The sequence below is a fragment of the Gastrolobium bilobum genome, unplaced genomic scaffold (assembly GCF_033153095.1).
Source record: "Gastrolobium bilobum isolate Gb01-03AN ecotype WA unplaced genomic scaffold, APGP_CSIRO_Gbil_v1 utg53552, whole genome shotgun sequence".
Classification (NCBI taxonomy): domain Eukaryota; kingdom Viridiplantae; phylum Streptophyta; class Magnoliopsida; order Fabales; family Fabaceae; genus Gastrolobium; species Gastrolobium bilobum.
Genome location: NW_026898655.1, coordinates 137 through 27,967, shown reverse-complemented (window position 1 = coordinate 27,967; position 27,831 = coordinate 137). Strand labels below are relative to the sequence as shown.

Sequence of the window (27,831 nt, the reverse complement as noted above, 5' to 3'; positions counted from 1 at the left end):
ACTTCGGCCACCTTAATTGGTAATTTCTTGGTTCTACATGGCAATGACAATTTGTGTCATGAACCTAGTCACCACAAGAGATTAGATAATTAGAGCATAATCTAGTAAATTCATTGTATGAATGAATGGGTTTCTTGTTATCCCATATCCTTTTATTCCATTTTGGTGCATTGACCTATATTGCCATCCTATATTACCAAAGGCAGAGTTGGTGTAATTAAGCAAATCTATATATATAAAAAAAAAGTTAAACTGATATGCTATTAGGTCCTCTTCTTGACCCAAAACTAGACATCTCAGGGTACAAAAGAGTGTAATCAATTTTTGAAGGGCCATTTCTATTCTTAAGCTTGGGATCTCTATTTCTTTGCATGATCCTTTCTTCAATCTCCCTTAGTTCTTCTTTGAACTCAGCAAATCTGTTTTGAATCAATTCATTGTCTATCCACCCAGGTGATGATGACTTGCAACCCAAGTAAACTTCATCACAAGTGTGGTGTGATGAGAGGAAATCTTCCAATGCCAAAGCAAGACTCATCTCAAACCTTTCAGGTAACATCTTGATGAAAAACTTATCTGGGTCCTTGAGGAACTCACCAAATTCAATTGTTCCTTCTTTTGGAATGAACTTCCTGCATAGTGTGGGAAGATTTGGAGGGTAACCATTGTATGCATATTGGCCATAGTTTAGACATGCATGTTTGGCTGAAGAAATCCATATGAGAGTTGTTAATGCGTCTACAAGGTTTGAGAGTGTTGTCATTTGATACCACCCTATGTCACTGTGCTTGTCACCATGTCCAAGAGTTCTAATTTCTGACCACCAGGCTTGGAGTTCAATATCATTCTTGATGGCATCATCATTTGTGTAGAAGAATGAGCAATAGTCCTTGACCCATTGTTTTATGGCAACCCATATTTCAAGCCCATCAGTGGCATAGGGATAATCCAGCAAAAGAAGTTGAATCCCAGTGGGGTTATTTATGTCTGGATCTTCTACAGCCATGCCCCTACAAAATCAATTGTTGTTGTTGGATTAGCACATTTGAGTGCATGTGATGGTGAAAATGGGTAAAAAGATTTAGAGCACATCTTTAGTACTTGGGGAGTAAAAATGGGACTCGGTGACATTAATCATAAAGGAATTTGAGAAAGTTATATTTATAAACTACATTATGTCTTACCGATAATACATAGTGTTGTTTGTAAAATGAAATGAGATAAAAAAATGAATGACAGAGTAGAATAAAATTACCATGTTACTGTTAGATATTTTATGACAAGATAGAGGAAATTTTTTATTCCATTGTATAGAAAGTGAACACAATGGTAAAGAGATTAGTAAGCAATAAATTGATTCCATCCCATATAGTTAAATTAGGAGAAAAAAATTAAAGTACTGGATGAAAGGAGATGGAATAAATTTCATGAGGGAATATTTATTCTATTTGAAACCATTAAAATAATAGTAACTAATGTTATTCATTTCATCCATTTTCATCAGTCCAAACATAGTTTCCAGTGAAAGATGTCTTGAAAATTGAAACCTTGTAAATGAAAGTAGTTTCTAATGTACCTTTTGAGTAGATCAGCGGGAAGTCCTTGTTCATCAAACCTCCACTCTTTATAAAGTTCACAAGATATTTGCATACATACTTCACCAGGAAATAATATTCTCTCATGGATTCCTCCTGAGTTTATAAGGATAAGTCTTGCTAAGGCATTTATGTGCATTGTGTCTTTGAAATGAGGATTCAATATCCTATGGATTGGATGCATAACACTTAGCCTTCTTTTGGTGGCAATGATAAATGGTTCAACAACTGCATGTGTGTATAACCTGCATAATTTTTCATTGCATAAGACTTAAATGGCTCAAATAATGATAATAGAGTCTGTGTTAGTTTTTTGTCTGGATTACTTATTTCTTTAGATTTTGGAAGCTCCATGTTTCCACATACAAAGGGTCCTTGTTGTAAACATAGAAGATATATGTTATTATTTATTTCCTTTATTACTCAGATTATATAATTATTTATTTCTTTTAGTAGCTGAATTCAATTCCTTCATTATCTTATGCTAGCTAATGATCCTTTCCCATATTAATTCTCCTATAAAATAAACAAATTCTTAGGAATTCTACTTGTGCACCCATATTTTAGACAATAGAAAAGGGCAAAGAATTTTTGTCAAGTAAAAATTTAGATATTAGCATTAGAACTTTACTAATAGTGATTGCAGAGAAAGATTTTAACTCACCAATGAGTAATTAGTTGATGGTAAACAGCATCATTAGCTAAAACATGAGCTTTAGCTAGCTGCCAAAATGCTGCTTGTATTCCTTGTTTGGCTGGAAGAAAAATTCTTTGAATTTCATGTATAAAAGATGAGCCTGGCAAGCTAAGTTCTATTACTAATGGCTTAAGCATGCCATCACTCCTTAAGAATAGTAGTGTCCTTGATGCATAAGCACAAACCCCATTTGTGTTTATTCTGTTCAAATATGGAATGAGATAGTCATGGTGGTCCAGCATGAATATTCTTCTCTGTTCCATTGCCTGAAACAACGGAAAAGTACATAAGTTTTACCATTTGCATTTTATTTTCTGATTACTGAGCTTCCAAAAGAATTAAAAAAAATGTTATGATTAAAAAGGAAAGTGTATGAAGCATTTGAATTATTTAATATCTCCTGAGAGAAGTAAAAAAAAAAAGAAAAAAATGCTGATATTCTCAAAAGTCAACGGTTTCAGATTTCTGTTAGTTACCTGAGGAAATGTCCATCCTTCAAGCTTCTGTTCTATGATTGATCTTCTTATTGAACTCTTTACTCCGAACTTGTTTGCAGGTGGGAATGTCTGAAAGGTTAATTGAAACCAACAATGATCAGGCAAATTTTTTGAGTTTATATATCCTTTTGATTACACAATCAACAATTAAAATACCATTTTATTCACTTGATGGAAAAATCAACATTCACTTCATATTCTAAGGTCTAAATCATCCTTCATGCTTTGGTATTAGGAATGTTCTTAGTTGTGGCAGATTATTTGCACCAGAGTGTAACATTGAAATTGCTTCTACTATAATCTTAAAGAAGTTCCAAAGATACAGATTCATAACACAGTTGTTTCAATTAGGTCATGTGTGTAAACAAGAGATGAAGAATATAATAGTATCACTATTTAACTAATGAAGCATGTGATGAATTTCTTCTACTTCTAGACAACAATAAAAAGGCAAATCAAAGGGAAGGGTGAGAGTCAATTTGTTCGCAGCCTTATATTTGCATTTTCTACGAAAAGACTATTTATCAGACTCAAACATGTGACCTTCCGATCACAAGAAATAATTTTACCGCTGCTCCAAGTCCCGTCCTCAATTGTTTCTATATAACAATAATTGCCAATAATATTTCAAGTCATTGTTTAATGTAGAGAATGTATTTTTATATTCTCTATGTTATACATCATGACAAAAGAGATTATTTCTTAAGCCCATTTCATGAGTGTATGAAGTACCGTCAAGCACTTGATTCTAACAGGGTGAGTTCCTGCAAGCATTTGTCTTCCAAACTCCATATCATCTTCCCAAGCCCATTCATTTTCTGAAATGCAAAAGATATCTCAGAGAACAATGTCATAAAACTATTTTGTTATCAATTAGTAGTTTTGATAGAACACAAATTCTCCTTCCTTTGAGTTAAGGAGAGAAAACTCCAAATTTAACTAAGTTCACCAAATGGTACAATTTTCCAATGAGTTATCTTTGCCATCTAAAGCTTATTTAGTAGTTCATAGTATAAAATTGAACTCCAAAACTAACTAACTAACAATGTAACCAACTAACTACAATATTTACGTACAAAATCTTATCAAGCTCTTTTACCAGATATGATTTGAGGGATAGGAAATTTTTGACGGTTTTCCTTGATTGCATGAGTTATTTCCTTTAAGTGCTCAACTGGTACCATTTTCTTTAACTTGTCAATGATCCATGCTTCTATAGTTTGGTTTTTATTGCTAGAGAACATGTCAAGTATTTCTTCAAATGATTGAAAGCTGCTAGAACTTCGTTGAGGTAATGATTCTTCCTTTGGTGATTGAAAATGTGCCATGGCGTGGATACAATTTGATTTGTGATCCTTCAATTTATTGGGGCTAAATCTCTCATCTGAAGGAACATATATGTCAAAATTCATTGCTTGTGGCCTTCCCTCAGTAGATTGACCTAAAGTTTTCCAAGGAGATAACATGAAACAAGGAATGAAAATCAACTCAAAAGTGCTATCTTAGAAAGATGGTAGACTTTAAATACAGAAAAAAAAGATGGTAGACTTTTATGCAGACTTGATGTATTGCAGGCTACCCTTGATTTATCATTGAGGACTATAAAGGGAAAATCTCGGTGCACAAGGCTCCTTGATTTGAGAGGGTAGGAGTGAGAGTCAATTGTACGCAGTCTTATCCTTACAATTTTTGTAAAGAAGCCGTTCCCAGACTAAAATTCGTGATCTTCTAGTCACAAGGAGCAACCTTACTGCAGCTCCAAGACTCTCCTTCTAATTAAGGATTACAATCTTGCTTAATTTGAAATGGTTCATAATTATTTTTCAAAGCAAGAGAATGAAACTTAATTTGAAATGTAAAGCCTAGTCAAAGAAAAATATTTTTATGGATTAAAGCATGTTAGTAGGTTGCAATTCTAATGGTTCGTAACACTGAGATTGATACCTTAAAACAGAAATTTAGGGGAGGGTAATATTAAGTACCTGATGTACTATGTTTTCGACCTGTTCTCCCTCTACGAGGATATGGATATAACCTTGAACCACCAAGGATAGGTCTAAGATGCTCTGGACCTTTGTCAGGATCACCAAGGTCATTATAGCAGTCATAATCATAGATTCTATCCCATTTCTTCCTTTCTCCAATTCCATTACCCCTCAATCTATCAAGCTCTTCCTTTCTTAGTTCCACTAGAGCTCTAGGTGTCTGACTTGGAAGATAGCACTGTAATGACATAGTTTTTTAATATCATGTAACATAAGTTTTATGCTTGTAATATAAGTTTCTGCTTGTGTGTGTTAGGTGCTGGGGAGGACACCAATTGGGTTAAGATACTTCACCAATGTCAAATTGGTATGACAGCACGTATTAATCCAATATCTTAAAATATTAGATTCATGGTCTTTCCGGTATAAGATCCTCGCTTAGAGCTCATTTGGATGAGCTATTTTTTCTCTTCTCCAAAAGCTTTTTTTTTTTAAGAAAAAAAGTCATTTTTGCTACAAATTAGTATTTGAACGTATACTTTAAAAAAGAGAAGTCACAAAAAAGCCAAAAACTTGCTATTTTTTTCGAAGCTATAATTCTTTACTTATGAAAAAAAATAAAAGTAAAAAACTAATTAATTTTTTTTTTTAAATCCAAATTTGCCCCATCCCCAATCAATCTCACATCCCCTGTTATTACCACCATTACCACCGCCGCATTACCACCATCACCTCCTCTTCCATCATTGCACTGCTACTACTCGTTGCTGCCACGACTAGAACCTAAACCCAACCAATCACACCTTCACCTCCTCTACCACTACTGCCGCTGCCACCACCACCATCACTACACCCCGCCATCATTATCACTCCATTGTCGTTTGCCACCACCTCCACCATTGTTGCTACCACCCTGCCACCACCATGACCCTAGCTCCACCGCTGCCACCACCACTCCGCCACCGCCCCTGCCGCTACCACCTTCTCCGCTACAATCAAATTTGCTCTCATGATTTGTTTTCGCATATTCTTTTTAGTAATTTTATATATAAAAAGTGTTTTTCAATTTTAACATGTAAATAATAAATTTAGTTAAAAGTGTTTTTCCACATATTACGTCCAAATGAAAAATAGCTTTAACTTTTGAAAAAAGTCCTTCTAATATAATCAAGACATAAAAAGTCATTTTCTCAAAATCTCATCCAAACGGCCCTTAGTTCATTCCTAACCAATGTTAGACTTCACCACTTAAAAATCTCCCAACAATATGCAGGGTCCTCGGAATGGTCAAAATAATTGTGTGGGTCTATAGCAGGTATAGCCTTATTTTTTCATTTGCAATAGGCTGATTACATGAAAACAACACCAATCATTGTAACAAGGTTCCCCTTCAATTTCATGTAACATAAAAATTTCCAATAAATGAGGCAAGTATATAAGACTCACAGTATTTGAGAAGAAGAGTCGATCTGCTCTAGTCTTCTTGATTGGAAATATCCAAGAATTGCAATCAAAGTGAATGATGCAATTGTTAGAAGTCTCAGTAGATGCAGATTGAAGAAAGAATTTCTTCTTATATTGGTTTCGAATCACAAAAGCTCTTGGAGTTCCAAAATGTGAGTCAACATGTATTTTAATTTTATATATCATGGTTTGTGTATCATGTTCATGTTTCTTGCTCCCACCCTCCTTCAAATATGCTTTCTCACTCAACTTCCCTTTACCTGTATCTGTTCAATGCAGTCCAAAGTCCAAAACACAATAATTGAAAGGAGAAAAACTAAAAAATATTATTGATTTTAAAAAATATATCTATACAATCTAACTTACAAAGAAATAAATAATTTCAGATATTTTTCATATTTACAATTGTAATATAACATGTTCACCATTTAGAACTTATCTTATAGTAAACCATAATACAATTTAAACTGGTCATTGCACACTATCAGATAAAGAAAATACTTATACTTCAAAAGGAAAAAAAAAAACTGAATTTTGTTTCTCATTGAAAAGAATATAGTAGAAAGGTGTACTTACAAGGATCCACTTCTGTTCCACTATATATCTGAATAGAAACTAATTTTCCAGGTATTGGTTTCCTTTGATTTTGGGTGATCAATAACTTCCCCTTGAGAGTTAATTGTTTGCCAGAATGGCATGTTGGATTTAAGTTATTGACAATTTTGCTTTTGACAGAATAGGAACACTTTGGCATACTAGAAGGACTTTTAGGGTGTTCCATTAATGCTTCTATGACTTGTTTTTTTTTTTTTTTTTTCTTTGGTTCTCAATCTCTTAACCAAAATATACAATGATAGCTTTTGTATAAGCCATCTTATTGATCAAGGTTTGTTGATAGCTATTTTGAATACTTAACTTCTGCTACTAACTTTGTATCTGATGCTATACTTGCCTTGTTGAGGTTTTCTTCTACCAAAGAAAATGCTACGAATTCCACTTTAATGGGTACTAAGCAGGGATTCAAATTTAAATTAGTTTATTTAAAATAAAATAAAAAACTTAAACAAACCTATAATAAGAAAGGGAAAAACATCTATCCTGATATAAGTTTATATCCTTTTAGATCTTAACCGTTGATTTTCGTCCATCAACGGTTATAATCTATTGGGTCAAACTTAACGGCCCAAATTTATTATTAATTAATTAATAATTTTAATCCAATAAATTGTAACTATTGATGGACGGAAATCAACAGTTAGGATCTAAGAGGATATAAGTTTATATGCTTTAAAAGGATATATGTTATTCCCAATAAGAAATGTGACACTTTATTATGGTATATTGTTTTCCCAAAACGATTATTATCTATTATTTATTTGGGATAGGATATACTTATCACCAAAAAAGTTTATCACCTTTACAACTAACCTAAGCAGCGTTGATTTCGATCAATCTAACGGTTATAATTTATTTTATTTATTTGGAATTAATAATTAATTAATAAATTTTATCCAATAATTTTCAATAAATTATAACCGTTAGATTGACGAAAATCAACGGTAATTAGATTAATTGTAAAGGTGATAAATTTTTTTGGTGGTAAGTATATCCTTTCCTTATTTATTATATCTTCATAAATAATTGGACTACATCTATTTGTCACGTGACATTTTTTATTTAATTTTTGTTTAAAATGGAATGATAACTTTTCCATCCTCAATTTATTGTGACGACGTTATTCACGTGTCAAATTTTTTATATTATTTTTTAATGACAAAAGTATAAAAACTAATTAAGGTTAACACATCTAGTTGAACCTTTCGTCCATACAAAGTAATTGCCTGGGAGTTTTTTTTTTAACTTTTCTTCTCTTTATAAATAGAAGTTAAACAAGTTTTTATAAAAGTTTTGATAATAAAAATAACTTTTTTATAATGAAGAAAAAAATAATGAATAGCTTTAAAAAAAAAAAATTCAAATAATTCTTAAGCTAAAAAATTTATAAAATTATCAAGAAGCTTTTTGTTTTATTTTTAAAATTCTCATTTTTAGCTTTGATTTAAAAGTAACTTTTAACTTAAAAATAAAAAAATGTCAAACAGCCTCAAAGCGAACTTGTCCGATTCTCTGGTTAGACGCTTACTTAGGTTGCTGGTCTTTTTTGGTATTATAAAGGGATGTACATTTCCTTAATCTAATATTTTATATATTAAAAAAATTAAAGTAAAAATAAAAAAGAGGTTATGCTTATCACAGTTTTTGTCAACGAATCAATGACAATAGAATAACGTCAAGTTGAAAACCATTGATTTGATTTTCAATTTTCATCCATACATTATAGTGCTGGTAAGTGTGTCTGTATTCGATTCCTGTAAGCTCCAAAAAAAAAGAGAGATGGCACTGCGAATTTTCATTTTTCTATTCATATCTACTTCAACTACAGAAGGCAAAACTAAAGTGTTGTCATTCATGTAAAAAGAAGTTTATAGCAAAAAGGGCCTCTCTTTTTTCCCTTGAAAGTAACATATAAGCAACGAGAAACTAAAAAATCTTACCTTATGCTTCAATATTATATGAATATGTAAATGGCTGTTGGACATAGGAGAAATACACATTGAAGAGTCTGTCTTTAGAATTACCATTTGAGTTAGGATCATACACTTTCTCTATAAGGAATTATGTTAAACCATCATTTTCCTTTTAACAATCATATTCCTTTAAACTTTAGCACTTTTTCTATAAAGAATCATGTAAATGAACTTTCACACTGTAAAATTTCAACACCAGTAAGTCAAAATGCTCATCAGATAAAAGTATGGAACCAAGAGATCATAGAAAAAGATACTTTAGTAAACAGTATTCAGTCATACAATAATAACAATGCATTGGCATGAAACTAGAGCAAAAAGTAACTTTTCAAGTCTTGCTTGCCAATGCTACAAACTAATTTCTGCCATTAGATAATCACACACCACTTAGGAACAAAATTAAAAGGAACAAGCAAACTCAAAACATATTCTATGAACAGACACACACATAGATTCTAGTAACAAGCAAACCTTAAAAGATCTTAAAGGAAGATCTGTGCAAAAGACTTAGTCAGATGGGAAAGAAGAACTGAGAAACTCCTCATCTTCAAAGAAAATCTGCAAATTCTTGGACTCCATTAGGAACTCAATTTCTTCATTTTTGAATTTTAGCACAAAAGCCAACATGATCAGCTCAGAGAGTGCAGGTACATGATCATGATTCTCACGCAAAACACCCTCTGATATTGCTTCTGAGAAATATGTAGCATATTCTATCATACTTGACTCTCCATGAAGCCAGTTCATCCTCTGAGTGAAAAACTTGGAACATGTCCTTTCCCAGCGTACCATTCTGTTTGCTTTCTTGGTGATTGTGTCCCCTGATGATAGAGTTAAGCTATAGCTTACGTTGACTGGTTCTGTTGACTCAAGAAAACTCAGGTTGAGAAGACCTTTAACAGCTTCATGTCTCTTTTCAGGTTCCAATTTTAGGCTAGAACAAGCAAGAAAACCAAGAATAAGCTTAACCAATCCCTTTATGTCAAAAATACTACTTGGATCAACTTCAGCACCATTCAGTAAAGATGAATCTTCTTTGCTCACAGATTCAGAGATATTTCCAGCACCAATTTTTCTGTAAATGTCAAATAATTTACACCTGGACAATGGTGCCATGTTCTGCTCAGGACACCAGACAAAAACTTTCTTCTGCTCAAAAAGCTTCTTCAAATGAAGGTTATCTGGAATAAACATATCCTCCTTATCTAACAAAAATATTTCATTGGTGCCTGATGTTGCTGGTAGTTTCCTCAAGCTGCCAGAAATTTTCTCCATATTTGTGCTAAAGTGTTTTAAGATAAACATCCAGAACTTGAAGCACTTGTCATATGACAATTGTTCCACTGAACTCTCCCAATCATTCCAAAGGTTGAGATAATCATCAACTGAGGGCTTGGTCCTGACATCCAAGGCAAAGGTAAAAAAAGGAAGGATCTTCTTATCATAGACATCTTCTAGAACATGAAATTTTGAACCAAAAAGATTATCCGGGTCATCTATAATACATTCTTCAGGATTGACCCACTTTCCATCCTTATTTCCACACCGAATCCAAATCTTTTTGGAAGCTTCATCCTTAGGTCTCCAGTGGTGTTCATTCAAGTACCTATATATTCGCACAATGGTGTCATAATCAGAGAGAGAGTCAAGGTGACTGGCAACTATGAAACAACCTTCCTCAACATCAACAGTGACTCCTATTTTTTTTATTTCTTCCTTGAAAAAAGCAATTTTAGGTCCATAAAAGCTCTCGTCAATGAAAGGGCCATCAGTTTGCTTCAGATACAAATTCCACTTGGAATCAAACAACAAACATTTATCTGGAGACCTATAACCAGCATGGGTCTTCAACCAATTTTGCGACAATCTTTTGGTAAAATCATCTTCCATGGCAAGCTTATGCTCTTTCATTAGACGTCGGATGCATTCCAATAAAGAAAACACACTTTCAGGAGTAATGGTAGAGGGATCTGAAGGAAATTTCAGGCATTTGGGCACAAACTTCACTCCATCTTTCAATTCAGTAACAACACCAATGCTCTTCAGCTCTTCCTTGTACTCATGTATTCCCTTACCATAACAGTTGTCACTGTCATCAATGAAAGGGAGTAGAGTTATTGAAGAGATTGATTTCCACTCCAGACTATATAAAATGCAGTTTCTTGGGCACCTATAGTCACCAACTCTAGTATACAACCACTTCTCAGTATGCATGATGATTGAGAAATCGGAAGGAAAGCTATATTTAGTTCCCTTCAGCAGCCTGCAACATGAGAGGAATGGCTTAACATGGTTAAACGAACCTTGTGATGCCTTCTGTTTGAAGAGAATAGAAATGTTATTCATAGCCTCCTCAAAATCAACCACCACCCCTGTTTGCTTCAATTCATCTTTGTAAGTGAAAAACTTCCCTCCATAGTATTTATGATCAATCACAGGAATGCCATCAAATACCTCCAAAAAGCAGCCCCATACAGGATCATACAAGAAACATTTGCCTGGTGTTTTGAAACCCATGTTAGTCTTCATGCAGCTCATTCCCTTGAGTGAATTTATGAGTTTGCTAGATGCACGCGAGAATTGTATGCATTCCATGATCAAAAGAACTGCATCAGCTGTCAAATTGGCCAAATTTGAGGTTGATCTTAAGCAATCAATGACAACTTGATAATTTTTTTCACTGAAGCCAACAATAACACCCAGCAACTTGAGCTCCTCTTTGAAATTATATATTTCCCCGCCAAAATGACCATGATCAATGAAAGGTATATCACAAATTTGTGATGCAACTTGCCATCCTGAATCATACAATACAGACCCTACAGGAGACCTGAGACCATGTGATGTCTTTAGCCAACTTCCCTCTCTGATGCTTTTGACAAATTCGTCTAAAGGAAGATGACTCTGTCTCATATATTGGATGAATTTAAGCATCAAAAGAACATGACTCTTGCTTAAAGGGAAAGAAGCAGCTCGAGACATTAGTTCACTCCCAATGAATTTACATGCTTCCTCATAACTGAACATCACCCCAATTGTTTTCAACTCCTCCTCATAAGCATTTATTCTATTATCATAGAAGCTCTCATCAACCAATGAAATGTCAACAAGATCAGAACCATTTTGCAAAATTCTTCCCAATGATGAGCGAATTAAGAATGACTTCGAAGGTGGTCTCCATCCATTGGCTGTAACTTTAAGCCAGCTTCCTTCCTTTATGCATTTCAAGAATCTCTCTGGCAGACGCACTCCCCTAGACTTCAGGTTCCGAATCCAATCCAAAAGCAAAAAGGCATTGTCTTTGGTAAGTGGGGTATCTACAGCAGAAAATCCAGCATTTGGGGGAGATATATGAGGTATATCTGAGGCTTCAGCATAAGTTTGAAGGAATTTGATCAGCTGTCCAGAACCTGTATATTGGCCTGCATAATAACCTGAAGTCAAGTACTCCTTTCCCAGCTCAACATAATCTTCATTTCTCCATGGATTAGAAACAATCAAATCTGCCCATTTGCTCACATTTGCAGGTACAAGAACCCCTTTCCTGCTTTGTGTCACACATCCATAGTTGTCGACAAGTGGCATAGAACTACACAAATCATGAGCATCCCGGCTTGATAAATAATCCTTTGAGAAAGAGTGATATAAGAAATGAGCATATGAAACGGAAAGCTTGCTGTTATTCTTAATAGAACTGCAAAGGACATTAGCTAAAGTGTAGACATTCAAAGAACGAACATTAACTTCATTTTCTAGCCATTCCAGCAAAGTCTGCTTCTGGGGCAATCGCCCCATAGCTTGTTGAGTGATTTCCGGCATAAAAAACTGGTTGGATGCACAAGCAAATTCCCGGTTCCAATCAATCATCCAAGAGCAAGGACAAGACTGACTAGAATCTGCTAGGACTACTCGCTTGGAACCATTGTGCTGAGTGCATTCAGTAAGACTGAAATGGGACAGACTCCCATAAGAATCCACATATTTAATCAAAGGAATGTTCACCATGTTTGAGCCACGAAACCGTGAGGTCCAGTTTGTAGCAACAAACAATAGAAGCTTCAAATACACATCTTCTGATACTCCATCCACAAGATTAGAACTCTGGATGCACATTGCATACCAATCATCATTGACAGATTGTACCCCTAAATAATTGAGTATGTGATCATACTCGGTCTGATCAAATGAAGAACACAAGATTTTCCTTCCACCATGAGATGACAGGTCAAGCAAGTGTACTCCTTGTGCCCGAGCCTCAGTCAAAATATTCCAGAAATCAGGAAGTAGCCTGCCAACTTCACGAGGCTTATAGAAGTGCTTCTGCTCCGTGTATGTCTCGATCGGAATAATACTTTCTTCCACCAGTTTTGCTTTGATTTTCTCCCTCACATAGTTTAATTTCTCATAGGGAGAACTGTCAATGGGAAGGAACTTGAACATCCGGGGCAAACTGGAAACTGGAGCCTGATCTGATCCTATGACAAGTGTTTTGAATGCATCCATAAAAGCTGATGGAACGCACTCTAGTATCCCTTGGTTCCACTTATCATCCATGAGTATTGTCTCCCTTGATGAAGCCAGCACAAAATCTGCTTGAATTATGAAGGGAAAATTAGTTACCATCTCTGTAGGAAGAAATGCATAGACCCCTGGTAAGCTCATTCCTCTATGAAGCCTCTCCTGATTTGGAAAGGCTAATGTTATAACCCACTCTTCCACATCCATTCTCCTTTCGACCACATTTTCTAACTTCACAGGAAACTTTTGCTTCCACATGTAGTAGCTACATTCCTTTTCAGAATCACCTTTTTCTGCCGCAGATAGATGGAGTGTGTAGGACTCAGCATTCATGTTTTTCCTTGTCACAAAGTTAACCTCGCTTGAAATAGATACAGCACTGACAGTGTTCAGGTTTGGATTCTCATTATCTTCTCTGACAGAAAGGTGTCTGATTTTTGTAAGGAACAAGAGAACTTCTGGATGAATGCTTGAGAGCTGCTGTTTCACTGGTTTGACCTTGTCAGGCTTCAGAGGTAAGACAATTGTTGTAGTTGGAATAGAATCATCACCAGCACCATATATTTGCTTTATATCAAGAAGGGTTGGCTTCTCCTCGACCCATTCAGGAACTATGTAGCCAAGACCACAATGTGGACAAGGCTTCTCATTGAACCGTATCTGATATCCATTGCTAAAAATATAAGGCTGAGCAGTAATCAGAAATACACTCTTGAAGCCAATTCCTGCAATTCAACCATGGTAGAGATTCTGTCAAACGTTTTCTCCTTTTTTGTTTATTTGGCTACTCTAATGCTTATCCTTTGCCAAGAACAGTAACATAATTAAATTTAAGATTAAGAACAATTACAAGTTTAATACCATTTGCTAAAGCATTGTTAAATTAGTCTTTGTTTCTTTTCTCTGTATTACAACTAAAAGATTATCTTCACATAAACAAACTACTTGGCAATGAATTGATTAAAGCTAGTTATATGCATATATGTATAATTCATTCAGGTATTAAAATACCATTTAAGTTATTTAACTAATCTTCATTGAAAGCAAGCACATAAAAACAAGTCCTTCATGAAACAAAAATTAAGTGTGAGAAAGTACCTTTCTCGCCAATGTAACCACTGCTCCTGTTCCCTTTCTTTGTGGACCGTCCAACACCGCAGATAGATTCAATGTTTTTGGGAGAAAACCCCTTTTCATTGTTGAAAATTAGTAAAGTGGCTGGAGCACCAGTAGCTGTTATGTCCTCAGAAGTTATGATGAACTCTAGTGTTGGACTCACTCCTTCTAAGTACTGATTATCTTCTGCATTCTGTGAAAATGACAAGAAAAATTGATGATGGTGAATCAACCACTATAATAGAACAATATAATTGCATCCTTCTAGTTACAGTATTTGTTAAATGAATATACGGTGCTAAATATATACAAGAAATTTTTGCAGTACATAATTGGTTTTTTTTTTTTGTCAGAATCTAACCCACACAGATTTTTCACATAATAGGGATAATCACACATTTACACTACAACTGAGTACAGAACAACTAATGTTGGATACTGAAACAAAACACATAACTCAGCTTTTAACCAAACACATACATACACTCTCTTTGTCATTTATATAGTCTCATAACTAACAATTCCATAATACAACATCTTTTTAATGAGCATAAATGAACCCTTTTATGCTATGATTCTTAACACATCCAAGAAAAATAAAAAGGCGAATCCCCATGCACAATGCTCCTCACTTGGGAGGATAGGAGTGAGAGTTCGTTACTCTTGAATTCTCACAAAGAAACTGCTTATCATACTCGAAACCATGAGCTTCCGATTATATTGAACACCCTTATGACTCCTCCAACATTGACTTATCACACATTGAAGAAATCGAGTAAAAAATTGGTCATAAATTTATGAGAAATAATGATAACTTGGTATTATGAGTTTCCAATTTTTTACTGATTCGCAAATTATATCATATATGGGAAACATCTATGGCTTCAAAAAGTGTCATTACTTCAAAATTAAATAATGTGAGATCAGTTTATATTTGTCTTCTAACTCTGTTAAGATTAAATATGTGGAGGATTATATTTACAAACTACACTATGTATTTCCGGAAGTATACTATGTTACACTATGTATTTCTGGGAGTACATAGTCTAATTTGCAAAAATTTGTAAAAAACAATTTTGTAAACGAATTCTTTCCTAATTATATAAAGAAAACCTGTTAAGAATAATTTAAATTATTAAAAACTTAATAAAATAAAATTATGTAAAAATTATATAACATAACCTTATAATGGCATAAAAACACTATCATAAAATGTCAAACTAAGGGGAAATAATGTAATCTTAATCCTATGGCATCTTCTTTATTCTAAATAAAAAAAGTTAAAGAAAAAGTTATTTTAGAAACTTTTTATTTACAGATTATATTATGTTTTAACGGTAACACATTCTTTAGTGAAGTCTGACCGGCCGGTAAGACATTTGTAAGTTTATATAAAAAAAGAAGTTAAGAGTTAAAGATAAATTTTAGCAGGAGTTATTAAAAAATCTTATTTCTTATCTTCACTCTTGATTTTCGTTCATCGAATCATTATAATAGTTGAATATAGACGAAAATCAACTATTGAGTTATATTAGAGTCACGAAACCTTTATATATAATAGAATCAATAATCAAATTGAAAGTATAACTTATATAGAGAGATTATCTATGTGCATTATTATAGAATCAATAGCATCATTAGAGAATCAAAACGATAGCATGTATGAGAAAAGAAACAAAATAGGGAGAGAAAAAAAAAGAATGATGAAAAGGTACCTGAACGAGTTCCATGAGGAAATGAACATCTTTGGCATAAAGTTCAGCAGAGAGATTCCTGATAGCATGATGAAGGTCCTCAGTCAATGAGTTGGGTTCTCCACCAATGGAGAACTTGCTCTTTCGTAACTCTTCAATGTGCTCCTTAGGTGTTGCCATTACAAAGTCACTGCTGAAGAATACAAAGTACTGTGAATGTGTGTAAAAGAGAAACAAGACTAATCAATAAGCAGATGAAAAAAAGTGAACTATAAATTTGTGGTTTACTTATAAGTTATAACATAAGGTATAATAGTGAAGACGAGAAGACTCCTTCGTCAAGAAGGAAGGTCGTAAAAGTAAGTCAACATTATTTCATAATGGAATCATTTATTATTGTACGGTAAAGTGTTGTGTCGTTCGAAATTTCATTTTGGGAATGGATCTTCTCGTGTAAAAAAAGTAATTATGTGATCGTGTTATTTGATCACAACCACTCATTTAAATATTATACACTTTTCTCTCTCTTATTTCATCATCAATAAGTAGTTGTGATCAAATAACATGACCACTTTTCCACATGAGAGGATCTATTCTCGTTACATTTACATTACTTTTCCTTTGGAATTTTCGTCGACCTTCCCACTTTCCAACGGGGAAACAGCACTTTGTACTGATGTTATTAAAACCGGCCAATCAATTAAACCGGATAGGAAGCTAAACAATCTGATTCAATTAATTAACTGATAATCCGATTAAGAAGCAGTGAACAGATCAAGAATTGGATTCAATCTATACTAATCCGGTACTAGTTTTTTTGGTTGGACCGATTTTTGAGACTTTTAATAAAATATTCCATTACAATTACATTATTGGAATTTGAATTTGGCACGAGAGTAACAAGTTAATCAATAAGTTAAATTAAGACCCGTTTAGATGAGCTTTTCAAAAAAATACTTTTGAAAAAAAATACTTTTTATGCATTGTTTTATTTAAAAGAACTTTTTTTAAAAGGTAAAATAATTTTATGTTTGGATATATAATCTAAAAATCACTTTATATAAAATTACAAAGAGGATCTATAAAAAAAAATTTAACAAATTTTTGGGATTTACGCAAATAAAATTTGGAGAATGTGCTTGCAATATCATAAAAGACGTTCGACAAACTGCTCTGATGCTATAAGAAGATGTTTGATTGTAGAGTGATAGGTTGTTGAAAGACCTAACTAAGAAAAACAGCATGATAGTGAGATAAGGAGAGATAGAATAGGTATGATAGGATGATGTTAAAATTGTATTCTAAAAATTTATATTATTTTTTAGTTTCTGCCTTTTTCAAAAGTAACCAACTATAGGCTAAAAAAAATAGCATTTTAACTTTTATTTTAAATTTTGCTTTTTTAAAAAGTTGTTATCCAAACATTTAAAAATTCTCAAAAGGACTTTTTTTATTAAAAAAAAGTAACATTTTTAGGAATAAAAGCCCATCCAAACTTATTTTGATTGTCATATTACTTTTATTCATATATTTGTTATATAAATTTAATTTAAGCGATTTAATTAATGACTTATTAATTGAACCGGTGATCATTCGATACCCAATCGACGCTAGTTCATTTCAAGTTTAATAACATTGCTTTGTATCGTCAAATACACCTTTGCCACCAAGTTAAGCCTATTATTGTTAAGTTTTAAGACACGGCATAGTAGTTAAAATTGAGATTTTATCTAAAATCGGAAGGAGGATAAAAAATCGTAAAACGTAAAATCTTAATGTAAAAAAATTGTAAAAACATAAAAGCGTTTGGAATTTTGATAAAATTATTTTGATTAAAAAAATCATAAAATCGTAAAAGCGCATATTTAAATCGAGATTTTAACTACTAGTCACAAAAGTAATAATTTTGTCCTTTTCTTTATAAATTTTGAAAGTAGGAGGAGGTTTTAATTAGAGATGACAATTTTTAAAGTATGTTTGTATCATTTTTTTTAAACTAAAAGTTCTAAACCTAAAAAAAATAAAAGTTATTTGGTGATTATGTAATATTTTTAACATAAAAGCTCAAATCCCATTTTAAGAAAAAATGATATTAACTTTTTTATAGTCTTAAAATGATGCACCTTCTAGAAATTTTTGCCTTTTAGTTTTTTTTTCTTTATTATAAAAAACAATTGTTTTTTTAGTTTCTCAACTGGTTCTTCCTTTGAATTACATCTGATTCGAGCATGAGTCGGATCCTATTAAAATAGACAGTTCTCCCAAATTCTTTTTTTCATTCACAAGTCTTGAACTCGAGACCTCTGATTAAGGGGCTCTGACTTCTTACCATTTATGCCTGAGTTGTTTGGTAAAAAAAAATCTATTTGGCCTAACTTCTATTTATAAAGAAAAGAGAAGCTAAAATAAGAAGATTCAAATAGATACTTAATGTTGGACACAGAAAATTTGTATTCGGGTCAACCTATTTCCAAATTCATATCATGTTTGTATTAGCAAAAATTGATATGAACAAATTTATATCATATCATATGTCTACCCATGAACCTAAAATTGATCCACTTTAATCTTTTCACGTATTATTCATTTAGTTTCGTGCAAGAAGACTAATTAATAAGCAGATGAAAAGAAGTGAACTATTTTTGGTTTACTTACAGGGACTCATTAATCTCATGTTGCTAGACATATCTTGTTTAATGTCATAGAATCAAATATATGGATCCTTTTAATTTTAATTTTAATTTTATTATTTTATTTTTATAAAAGGTAAATTTCATATATTTATCTTCATGATATAAGATAAAATGTCTCCGACAATGTTATGGACTCATATATGAGGCCAATTTACTACTAGGCCCAACAAAGGGCAATCCAAATATATATCTGATATAATCAAAGGAGGATATTCATCAAAGATATCAATCTTAATGCGACTGCATTAAACGTGAGCTTGAGCGGCTAGAAGAGGCATAGAAGATCCAGAATCCAATACTCACATGTAAACTCTATAAATATGAGGTAAAAATTATATGGTGTAATTATTCTCCCTCTGTTATATTGTCACTGTGCACACACATCACTCCTTTGACGAAAGTTGTTCTCTATTCTTTATACACAGTGATCTACTAAATTCAAGAGTATCTTAACTCAGATATTTGAGAGAGCAGCTAAATTCAAGAGTAATTAACTAATTCATTGGAGTAAACATCTCTATCTCCAGAAGAAGAGAACAAACAATATAAAAAAAATATTTTCCACAACTTATAACATAGGGTATAATAGTGAAGACGAGAAGACTCCTTCGTCAACAAGAAAGGTAAAGGGTAGTCACCATTATTTCATTGAGATTTCATTTTCTCATGTTGCATGATAATTCAATTCTTATGTTGTGAGTCAACCAGTGGTGGACCCCACATTTATTAAAAAAAAAATAGAAAAGAAAAACTTTACACGCAAATCGAAAGATCACGACATGAGAATTGAATTGTCATGCAACATGAGAAAATGTTTTCCATCATTTATTATGGTAAAGGGTACTGTCATTCGAAATTTCATTGCAAGATTATTCGTTTGGAATTTTCGTCGACCTTCACACTTTCCATCAGGGAAACAGCACCGCGCTTTCTATTGCCAAATGCACCTCTGCCACCGCGTTAAATACAAATACTTATGTTAATCTTATTTTATTTTATACAGAATACTAATGTTAAATTTAATTTTATGACACATGAGTGATAATTTTGTGTTTTTCTTTGTAAATTTTTATAGTAGATAGCAATGTTCGTAAACTCAAACCGATCATGGATTCTATTGAGGTACTGGATTAACGAGGGTATTGGTTAAATTACTTAAATTAAATTTATATACAAATATATAATAATTATATAAATAGAAATAATATCACAACCAAATAATTTGATATATTGATTAGCATGTCATTTCTTTTTTCAGGTGCCAAGTTCATGTCCAAACAATACAATTTAGTGGAATATTATGCTAGAATTTTAAAAAAACCAATTCAATCAAAAAATTGGTGCTAGGCTAATATTGGTTAGACTCAAAAAAATTTCGATTTACTAGTTTTTGACCAGGTTATATATATTACGATTAGTTGACTGCTATGATGCACGGACACGGACACGGGACACGGGACACGACACGACACGACACGCCGACACGTTAATTCTAAAAAATGTCATATTTCGACACGTTGGGACACGTTTTGATATTAAATAATTTTTTTAATATATATAATATAATTTATATTTAATAAATATAAAAGTGTATAATAATTCATATAACTAATCAAATATTTAAATTTCATAACATAAATATAAATATAAATAATTTTTCGTACTTTGTTAAATTTTCATGTCAAATTTCGTAACAGAAAAAAATTAATTTATAAATTATTTATTTTATATTTAGTTAAAGTAATAAAATTAAGATTTAAAAATAAAAAAAAAATAAAAAAAAATAAAAAAAGAATAAAAAAAACGTGTCCGAGCGTGTCCGAGCGTTGACCACGTGTCCGAAAAAGTTGACTGCGTGTCGGAAAAACGTGTCGGAACGTGTCGGAGAGTTGACCGCGTGTCCTCAAATGTTGACCGCGTGTCCGAGCGTGTCCGAGCGTGTCCGTGTCGGACACGTAAATTTTCAAAAAAATCACGTGTCCGTGCTATGGAGGTTGACTGAACCAAATCAATCAAAAATTCAATTTTAGGCTAAAGTATTATTTTAGGACTTTTGAGCAAAAGAATTATCCAGTTAAAGTTGATTGGATAAGTTTTTTAAACTAATACAGTCAAACACGTCATTGATTTTGACAGTTTAATCAATGATATTGACGGGACTCGTGTCATGTCATAGCCACATAGGCAGTTCTGTTACCATAAAATTTTGGAAGGCCATAACTTTTGACTTGGAGATCCAAATAAGATGATTTTTGTTTTGATTTCACATAACTTTTCGAGATTTACGCAATGACACATCATTTGACATATTTTATCTCATGCAAACATAACTTGAATTTATAACAATAGTTCCATAATTATAAGATCATTTAAATCCAGAATATCCTGAGGTCTTTCTGAACCAACACCATGAGCTACCACATGTGTCATCTTCTGGATTTAAAAGCTCTTATGCTTGTGGTACCATTGTTACAAATTTGACCTATGTTTGTGGAAGAAAAAATATGTCAAATGAGGTGTCATTGCGTAGATCTCGAAAAGTTATATGAAATAAAAAAATAATATCTGATTTGGATATCCGAGTCAAAAATTAAGACCTTCCGAAATTTTACAGTAATGGAACGCCTACGTGGCACTGACATGACACGAGTCTCGTCAGTGTCATTGATAGCGTCAGTAACATGTTTGACAGCATTAGTTTGAAAAACTTAATCAATTAACTTTAACTGGATAATTCTTTTGCTCAAAAATCTTACAAGAGTGCTTTTCCCTCCAATTTTAGGTTCAACCTATCCGACCGTAGTGCGGTATTAATAGCACTGATTGTAATATGTGTTATGGACCCGTACAATGGGCCCATTAAGTGGTAAGCCCAACAAGGGGCAATTCAAGATATGGATTGATGTTAATCAATCATCCTAATCTTAACGTGTCAGCATAGCTATCCACACTACCTACAAGTAACCTCTATAAATACAAAGGCAAACCCTAAAGGTACATTCATTCTCTCTCTTATTGTTATGTTGTCACTGTGCACACACACACCCCCCATTGGCTAACGCCGTTATAGTATTCTGTGCACAGTGATCTCCTTGACTCAAGGGTATCTCCCTCATAGATACCTTGGAGAGGGCATCAGAACCAATATTAACATACTAGCCTAGCTGGGCTAGACATCTCTGTCTCAAGGACAGAACATTGGCGCCGTCTGTGGGAATTCTTTTCTTTGAATTTGAATCTGAAGTTCCCACCAAATCTGACAAGGGATGGCAATCCAGACGAGGAGCAGTAGCCAGCAGCCACCCCCAAACCAGAATCAGTCGTTGGATCCAGTCATTGAGGAGATAAATCAACCTCACAATTAGATCGGAAACAACGTGGGTTACGACCACGTCCAGGTCGAAGACGATGTTTCAGACACTGCTTCGACGCCGGTACGTCGAAATGGGGGAGCTGCAGCGAACGTAGCTCCGATAAGGAGCAACCCTGCCCAGCAACCTGGCGATCTGGCTGCGCGCATCGCTCAATCGGCCGATCAGGATACTCGGTTGGCCAACAACGCGTTAAACGCAATTATGGAACGAATAACAGCGCTGGAAACCCGTACTAACTTGCAACGACAACAAGATTTCGGGGCTATTCGAGAGGAAAATAACAGAGGGATGCAAGACCTGGAGCGACGATTAACACGGCGGACTACGCCATGAATAGCCAATTTCGAAGGCCAGCCTGCCCATGGCCGAGAAGGACCTAGGAACTCGGTTCAATCATACCAAGTTCCTCATGCAGAAAACCCTGGTAACCTGGTAAACCAGGGATACCAGGTCGTTGATGGCCAAGATGCACAAAACCATCAAGCACATGCCGACGGTCAGGAGGACCGGGTCAGAGCTCAGTATCAACAGGATCCTCAAAGCATCCGAGGACGAGTAGAACCTGGCGGATATAGAAGGAAGTACAGCAGGGGGCAGTATAATAACAACCCATTCACTACTGAAATTTTAAACGTTGTCTTCCCTGAGGACTTTGACTTGGCACATTTACCGAAATATGATGGGAGCCAAGATCCGCAGGTGCACATAGATGCCTTTGACACGGACATGTATATTCGAGGAATTGATGAACCTCTTATATCCCGAATATTTGCTGTAACATTGACTGGGGCAGCACAGGCATGGTTCTCAACCCTGCCTGCTAATTCCATCGGATCCTTTGAGGAGTTCGGACAGAAGTTCCTATTGAACTTTGCAACCAGCAAGAAGCATCCAAAGTCCGAGTTCGCTCTTGGAAAGATACGACAGCAACCTGGAGAAACCCTCCAAAAATACCTTAACCGGTTCAAGGACGCTGCATTGCAGGTCCCAGGGTTGCAAGAGAATGTCCACGTCCACCTCATTATCGCAGGTCTGGATGGTGGATCCAGACTCGCCTAGTCAGTCTATAAGGACCCAGTAAAGACATTGGAGGAGTTTAGAACTCGCTCGAAGAAATACCTTGAACTAGAGCAAATGGAGATTGCAAATGTGCAATCTGATGAAGGCAACAAAACAAGCCCGAGAAGGAGGAGCTCACCCCCGAAGGGAAAGGAACGAGTTGACAGCAAGAAGAAAGATCAACGCCAACGAATCCAGGACATGAGAGACCGCATTGGAAGGTATGATAAGTATACACCTTTGAATGTGTCGCATTCTCAAATCTGGAGAGAAGTAGCCACGACAGAGATGAAAAAGGTGGAGAGACCTCGTCCCATATTTGACAGAGGAGGATTAGATAAGTCCAAATATTGCGCCTTTCATGAGGGGCCAGGCCACACAACTGATCAGTGCTGGGATCTCCGAGATGCGGTGGAGAAGTTTGTAAGAGACGTCAGATTACGTCAATATGTAATAAAAACTCAAGGTTCCAAAAAGAACAAAAGGAAGTTAGGAAACAGGAATCGAAGCAAAAGCCCCGTTACTGAAAAAAAGAACAAACAAGATAAGAATCCGAAAAATGATTCCAACTATGACGAATTCCCAGAAGCGGAGTTTGATTGTAATGTAATTAGTGGAGCTTTGGGGGTGGAGGAGATACTATAAGTGCTAGAAGAAAGTACTTGAAAGAGGTACTCTCTATTCGAGATCGTCCCAAGTTCAAAGAAAACCCAACCAAGCCGGATCCACCTCTTTTATACTTTACTAAGGAGGACATGCGCGGGGTGTTGTCGGGTCATGTTGACGGACTGGTGATTGCGGGGACCCTAGTGAATTGCCGGGTTAGGAAGATTTTCGTGGATGCAGGAAGTTGTGCTGACATCATACTTTGGGATGCTTTTAAAAAGATGAACTGGATGAAGAGGACCTCAAACCTTGCAGAACGACGTTGGTAGCCTTTAATGGAGAACATACGCCTCCTAAAGGTTACATTGATCTCAGGTTAACACTGGGAACAAAAGAAGCGTTCAGATCAGAACGGGTTAGGTTCATAGTGGCTGACTTCCCTTCAGAATACAATATAATCTTGGGAAGGCCAACCATACATCAGTGGGACATGCTGATTTCTACAAAAACACTAGAAGTTAAAAATGGTGAGCAATAAGAATAAAGTAATCACTGTTTGTGGAGATCAGAAGGAATCCAGGGGTTGTTACTTTGATACTATCAAAGAAAATGAAGGGGGACGTTCGAGCCCACCCCGAATTCACTCGGGGGATAAAACTGGTAGGAATCTAATTCCTCAGCAATCTAAGAAGCCGGTCAACATGGTTGAACTCGACATGAGAGAAGAAGTAATGCCGAGACCCGAACCTGATGGAGAGCTTGAGGATCTCACGCTGGGGGTAGAGCCTGGTCAGTTTACCCGCATTGGTAAGGCCATAGACCCCCAGATCAAGCAAATTTTGGTTGACTTTCTTAAAAGAAACACAGATGTATTTGCGTGAAAGTCGTCAGAGATCCCTGGCATCGACCCCGCATTCTATTGTCACAAATTGGCAGCTTATCCGGGGTCCAAGCCAGTTTCACAAAAGAAACAAAAACTGGGACCTGAAAGGAAACAAATTCTACAGGAACACGTTAAAGAACTCTTAGATGTTGGTTTCATTCGAGAGATACAGTACACGACGTGGCTAGCAAATGTGGTGATGGTGAAAAAACCGAATGAGAAATGGAGAATCTGTACTGATTACACAGATTTAAACAAAGTTTGCCCAAAGGACGCTTATCCTATGCCTAACATAGATCAGCTGGTAGATAATTCGGCTGGATTTCGTCTGTTGTCTTTTATGGATGCCTATTCAGGATACAACCAGATCCCGATGTACCCAGCAGATCAGGAAAAAACGGCCTTTATTGCTGAAAATGCCAACTATTGCTACAATGTGATGCCATTTGGGCTTAAAAACTCAGGGGCAACTTACTAGAGGATGATGAATAAGGTCTTTGAAGATCAGCTGGGCAAAAATGTAGAAGTGTATATAGATGATATGATTGTGAAGTCATTTGATATGATGAATCATGTTCAGGATCTTGAGCAAACGTTTCAAAAGCTCAGAAAGTATCGCATCTGCCTCAACCCGGTAAAGTGCGCGTTCGGGGTGGCAGTTGGAAAATTTCTGGGTTTCATGCTAACCCATAGAGGAATTGAGGCAAACCCAGATAAATGCAAGGCAGTGCTTGACATGGTTGCACCCCAAAGTAAAAAGGAGGTCCAACAGTTAACCGGACGATTAGCAGCGCTAACCCGGTTCCTTCCAAAATCGGCTGAAAATGCCCTCCCATTCTTTAAACTTTTAAAGAAAAAAGCAACTGACGGATGGAACCCGGCATGCGAAGCCGCGTTTGAAAAAATAAAGAAATGTTTATCAACTCCACCGATCCTCTCAAAGCCAAACACATGAGATGTTTTAATTCTGTATTTGGCAGTAGGGGAGGAAGCAATAAGCGCTGTACTGATCAAGGAAACAAACGAAGGCCAGGAGCCAATTTACTTTGTCAGTAGAGCCTTACAAGGTGCAGAGGTCAGGTATCAAAAGCAAGAGAATGTGGCTTTTGCCCTACTGGTCACGGCTAGAAGGTTGCGGCCGTATTTCCAAGGTCACCAAATCATCGTCAAAACTAACCAGCCTATTCGGCAGGTGTTGCACAAACCAGACCTGGCAGGAAGAATGACTAACTGGGCAATAGAGCTCAGTGAATATGACATTACGTTTGAAATTCAGAAAGCAATCAAGGCACAAGCCTTAGCTGACTTCATAATGGAATTGACACCGCAGAACTCAGAACATGAGGAACATGGGGACACATGGAAGGTCTACGTAGATGGATCTTCCAACAATAGAGGAAGTGGGGCTGGAATCATATTAGAAAGCCCAGAAGGAGTGACCATAGAGCATTCTCCGAACTTGGGATTCCCAACTTCCAACAATCAAGCTGAATACGAAGCCCTAATAGCTGGTTTAATGCAGGCTAAAGAACACGGAGCTAGGAAAGTGCACATGTTCAGCGACTCACAGCTGGTAACCTCGCAGATAGAAGGAAAGTACCAAGCCAAAGGTCCTCTACTGATGAAGTACCTGAGTCGAGTTCAGGAAATTATGGCAGACTTTGATGAGGTTCGGGTTTCTCACATCCCGCAAGGAGAAAATAGCCGAGCTGACATCTTGTCGAAGTTAGCCAGTACCAAAAATCCGGGGAATCTCAGAACTGTGGTTCAGCAAAGTATAACAACGCCGAGTTGCGTAATGGTGGTAACCTCTGTAAATGACTGGAGGAAACCTCTGGTTGATTATTTGGAGAAAGGGATACTGCCAGAGGATCTCCTGGAAGCCAGGAAGCTGGTCCGAGATGCGACCCAATATGCAATCGTGAATGACCAGTTATTCAGAAAGGGCTTGCATAATCCCATGCTAAAATGCTTGAACTCGGAAGGAGCCGAGTGCGTTCTTGCCGAGATCCATGAAGGAATAAACGGGCACCATATGGGTGGTAAAGCCTTGGCCAGAAAAGCCCTTAGAGCTAGTTATTACTGGCCGACCATGGGGGTAGATTCTAAAGAGCATGTCAAGAAATGTGACAGCTGTCAGAAGCACGACAAGTTGATCCTTTCACCACCGGAAGAACTGAAATCTATCTTGGCCCCTTGGCCCTTCTTCAAATGGGGAATGGATCTGCTAAGACCTTTTAAAGCTGCTGAAGGACAACTCAAGTGGTTGATCGTGGCTGAGGATTACTTCACAAAATGGATAGAAGCAGAACCAGTCACCACGATCACCTCGGCTAGAGTGCAAAGGTTCTTTGAATGAAATATTGTTTCGAGATTCGAAATTCCAGCCTAGGTGGTTACTGATAATGGAACGCAGTTTGCTGATAAGAAATTCCAGCAGCTAATGAAAGACCTACACATCACACATCGTTTCGCATCGGTGGAGCACCCACAGTCGAATGGGCAGGCCGAAGCGGCCAACAAAGTGATTGTGGAGGGTCTCAGAAAACGAATGTTTGCAGCAAAAGAAAGTTGGGTTCACCAGCTATACTTTGTCTTGTGGGGTTACAGAACTAGCACCCAAACTGCAACTGGAGAAACCCCTTACAGACTAACATGTGGATGTGAAGCCTTGATCCCGGTGGAGATTGGAGAACCCTCTTGGAGAAGATTGAATAGTCTTGAACAAGGTGAACAACAGAACAGTAGAATGCTTATTGAAGAATTAGACCTTGTGGATGAAGCTAGGGTCACTGCTCACTGTCGGAATATGATGGCCAAACAACAGACTGCAGCAAAGTATAATAAGAAAGTGAGACCAAGGAATTTTGAAAAGAATGACTTGGTACTCAGGAGAGCAGATATTGGCAATAAGAATGCCAGAGAGGGAAAGCTAGCTGCAAATTGGGAAGGACCTTACCGAGTTAGAGAAAAACTCAGAAAAAGGAGCTTACATCTTGGAGACAGTTGAAGGCAAAGAAGTTAAGAGGACCTGGAATGCAGATAAGCTGAAGACATACTAC

At 35.7% G+C, this 27,831-nt stretch overlaps 3 protein-coding genes across 3 annotated transcripts; 1 reads left to right on the top strand and 2 right to left on the bottom strand.

Annotated features, from left to right (window-relative positions):
* Positions 1–247: 247 nt before the first annotated feature.
* LOC133318106 (linoleate 9S-lipoxygenase 6-like) lies at positions 248–7,019 on the bottom strand. The gene is made up of 9 exons (XM_061520052.1): positions 6,815–7,019; positions 6,221–6,504; positions 4,772–5,012; positions 3,889–4,230; positions 3,522–3,607; positions 2,769–2,858; positions 2,260–2,558; positions 1,577–1,840; positions 248–1,010 (listed from the first exon to the last, which is right to left on the bottom strand). The coding sequence occupies exons 1-9, from the start codon at positions 7,017–7,019 to the stop codon at positions 248–250; spliced, it is 2,574 nt and encodes an 857-aa protein (XP_061376036.1).
* Positions 7,020–9,138: 2,119 nt separating this feature from the next.
* On the bottom strand, positions 9,139–16,336 carry LOC133318104 (uncharacterized). The gene is made up of 3 exons (XM_061520050.1): positions 16,176–16,336; positions 14,443–14,653; positions 9,139–14,069 (listed from the first exon to the last, which is right to left on the bottom strand). Exons 1-3 carry the CDS (start codon positions 16,332–16,334, stop codon positions 9,334–9,336), a joined length of 5,106 nt encoding a protein of 1,701 aa, XP_061376034.1. The 5' UTR covers positions 16,335–16,336; the 3' UTR covers positions 9,139–9,333.
* Positions 16,337–25,250: 8,914 nt separating this feature from the next.
* On the top strand, positions 25,251–27,128 carry LOC133318105 (uncharacterized). The gene is made up of 2 exons (XM_061520051.1): positions 25,251–25,521; positions 25,750–27,128. Exons 1-2 carry the CDS (start codon positions 25,251–25,253, stop codon positions 27,126–27,128), a joined length of 1,650 nt encoding a protein of 549 aa, XP_061376035.1.
* Positions 27,129–27,831: the final 703 nt, after the last annotated feature.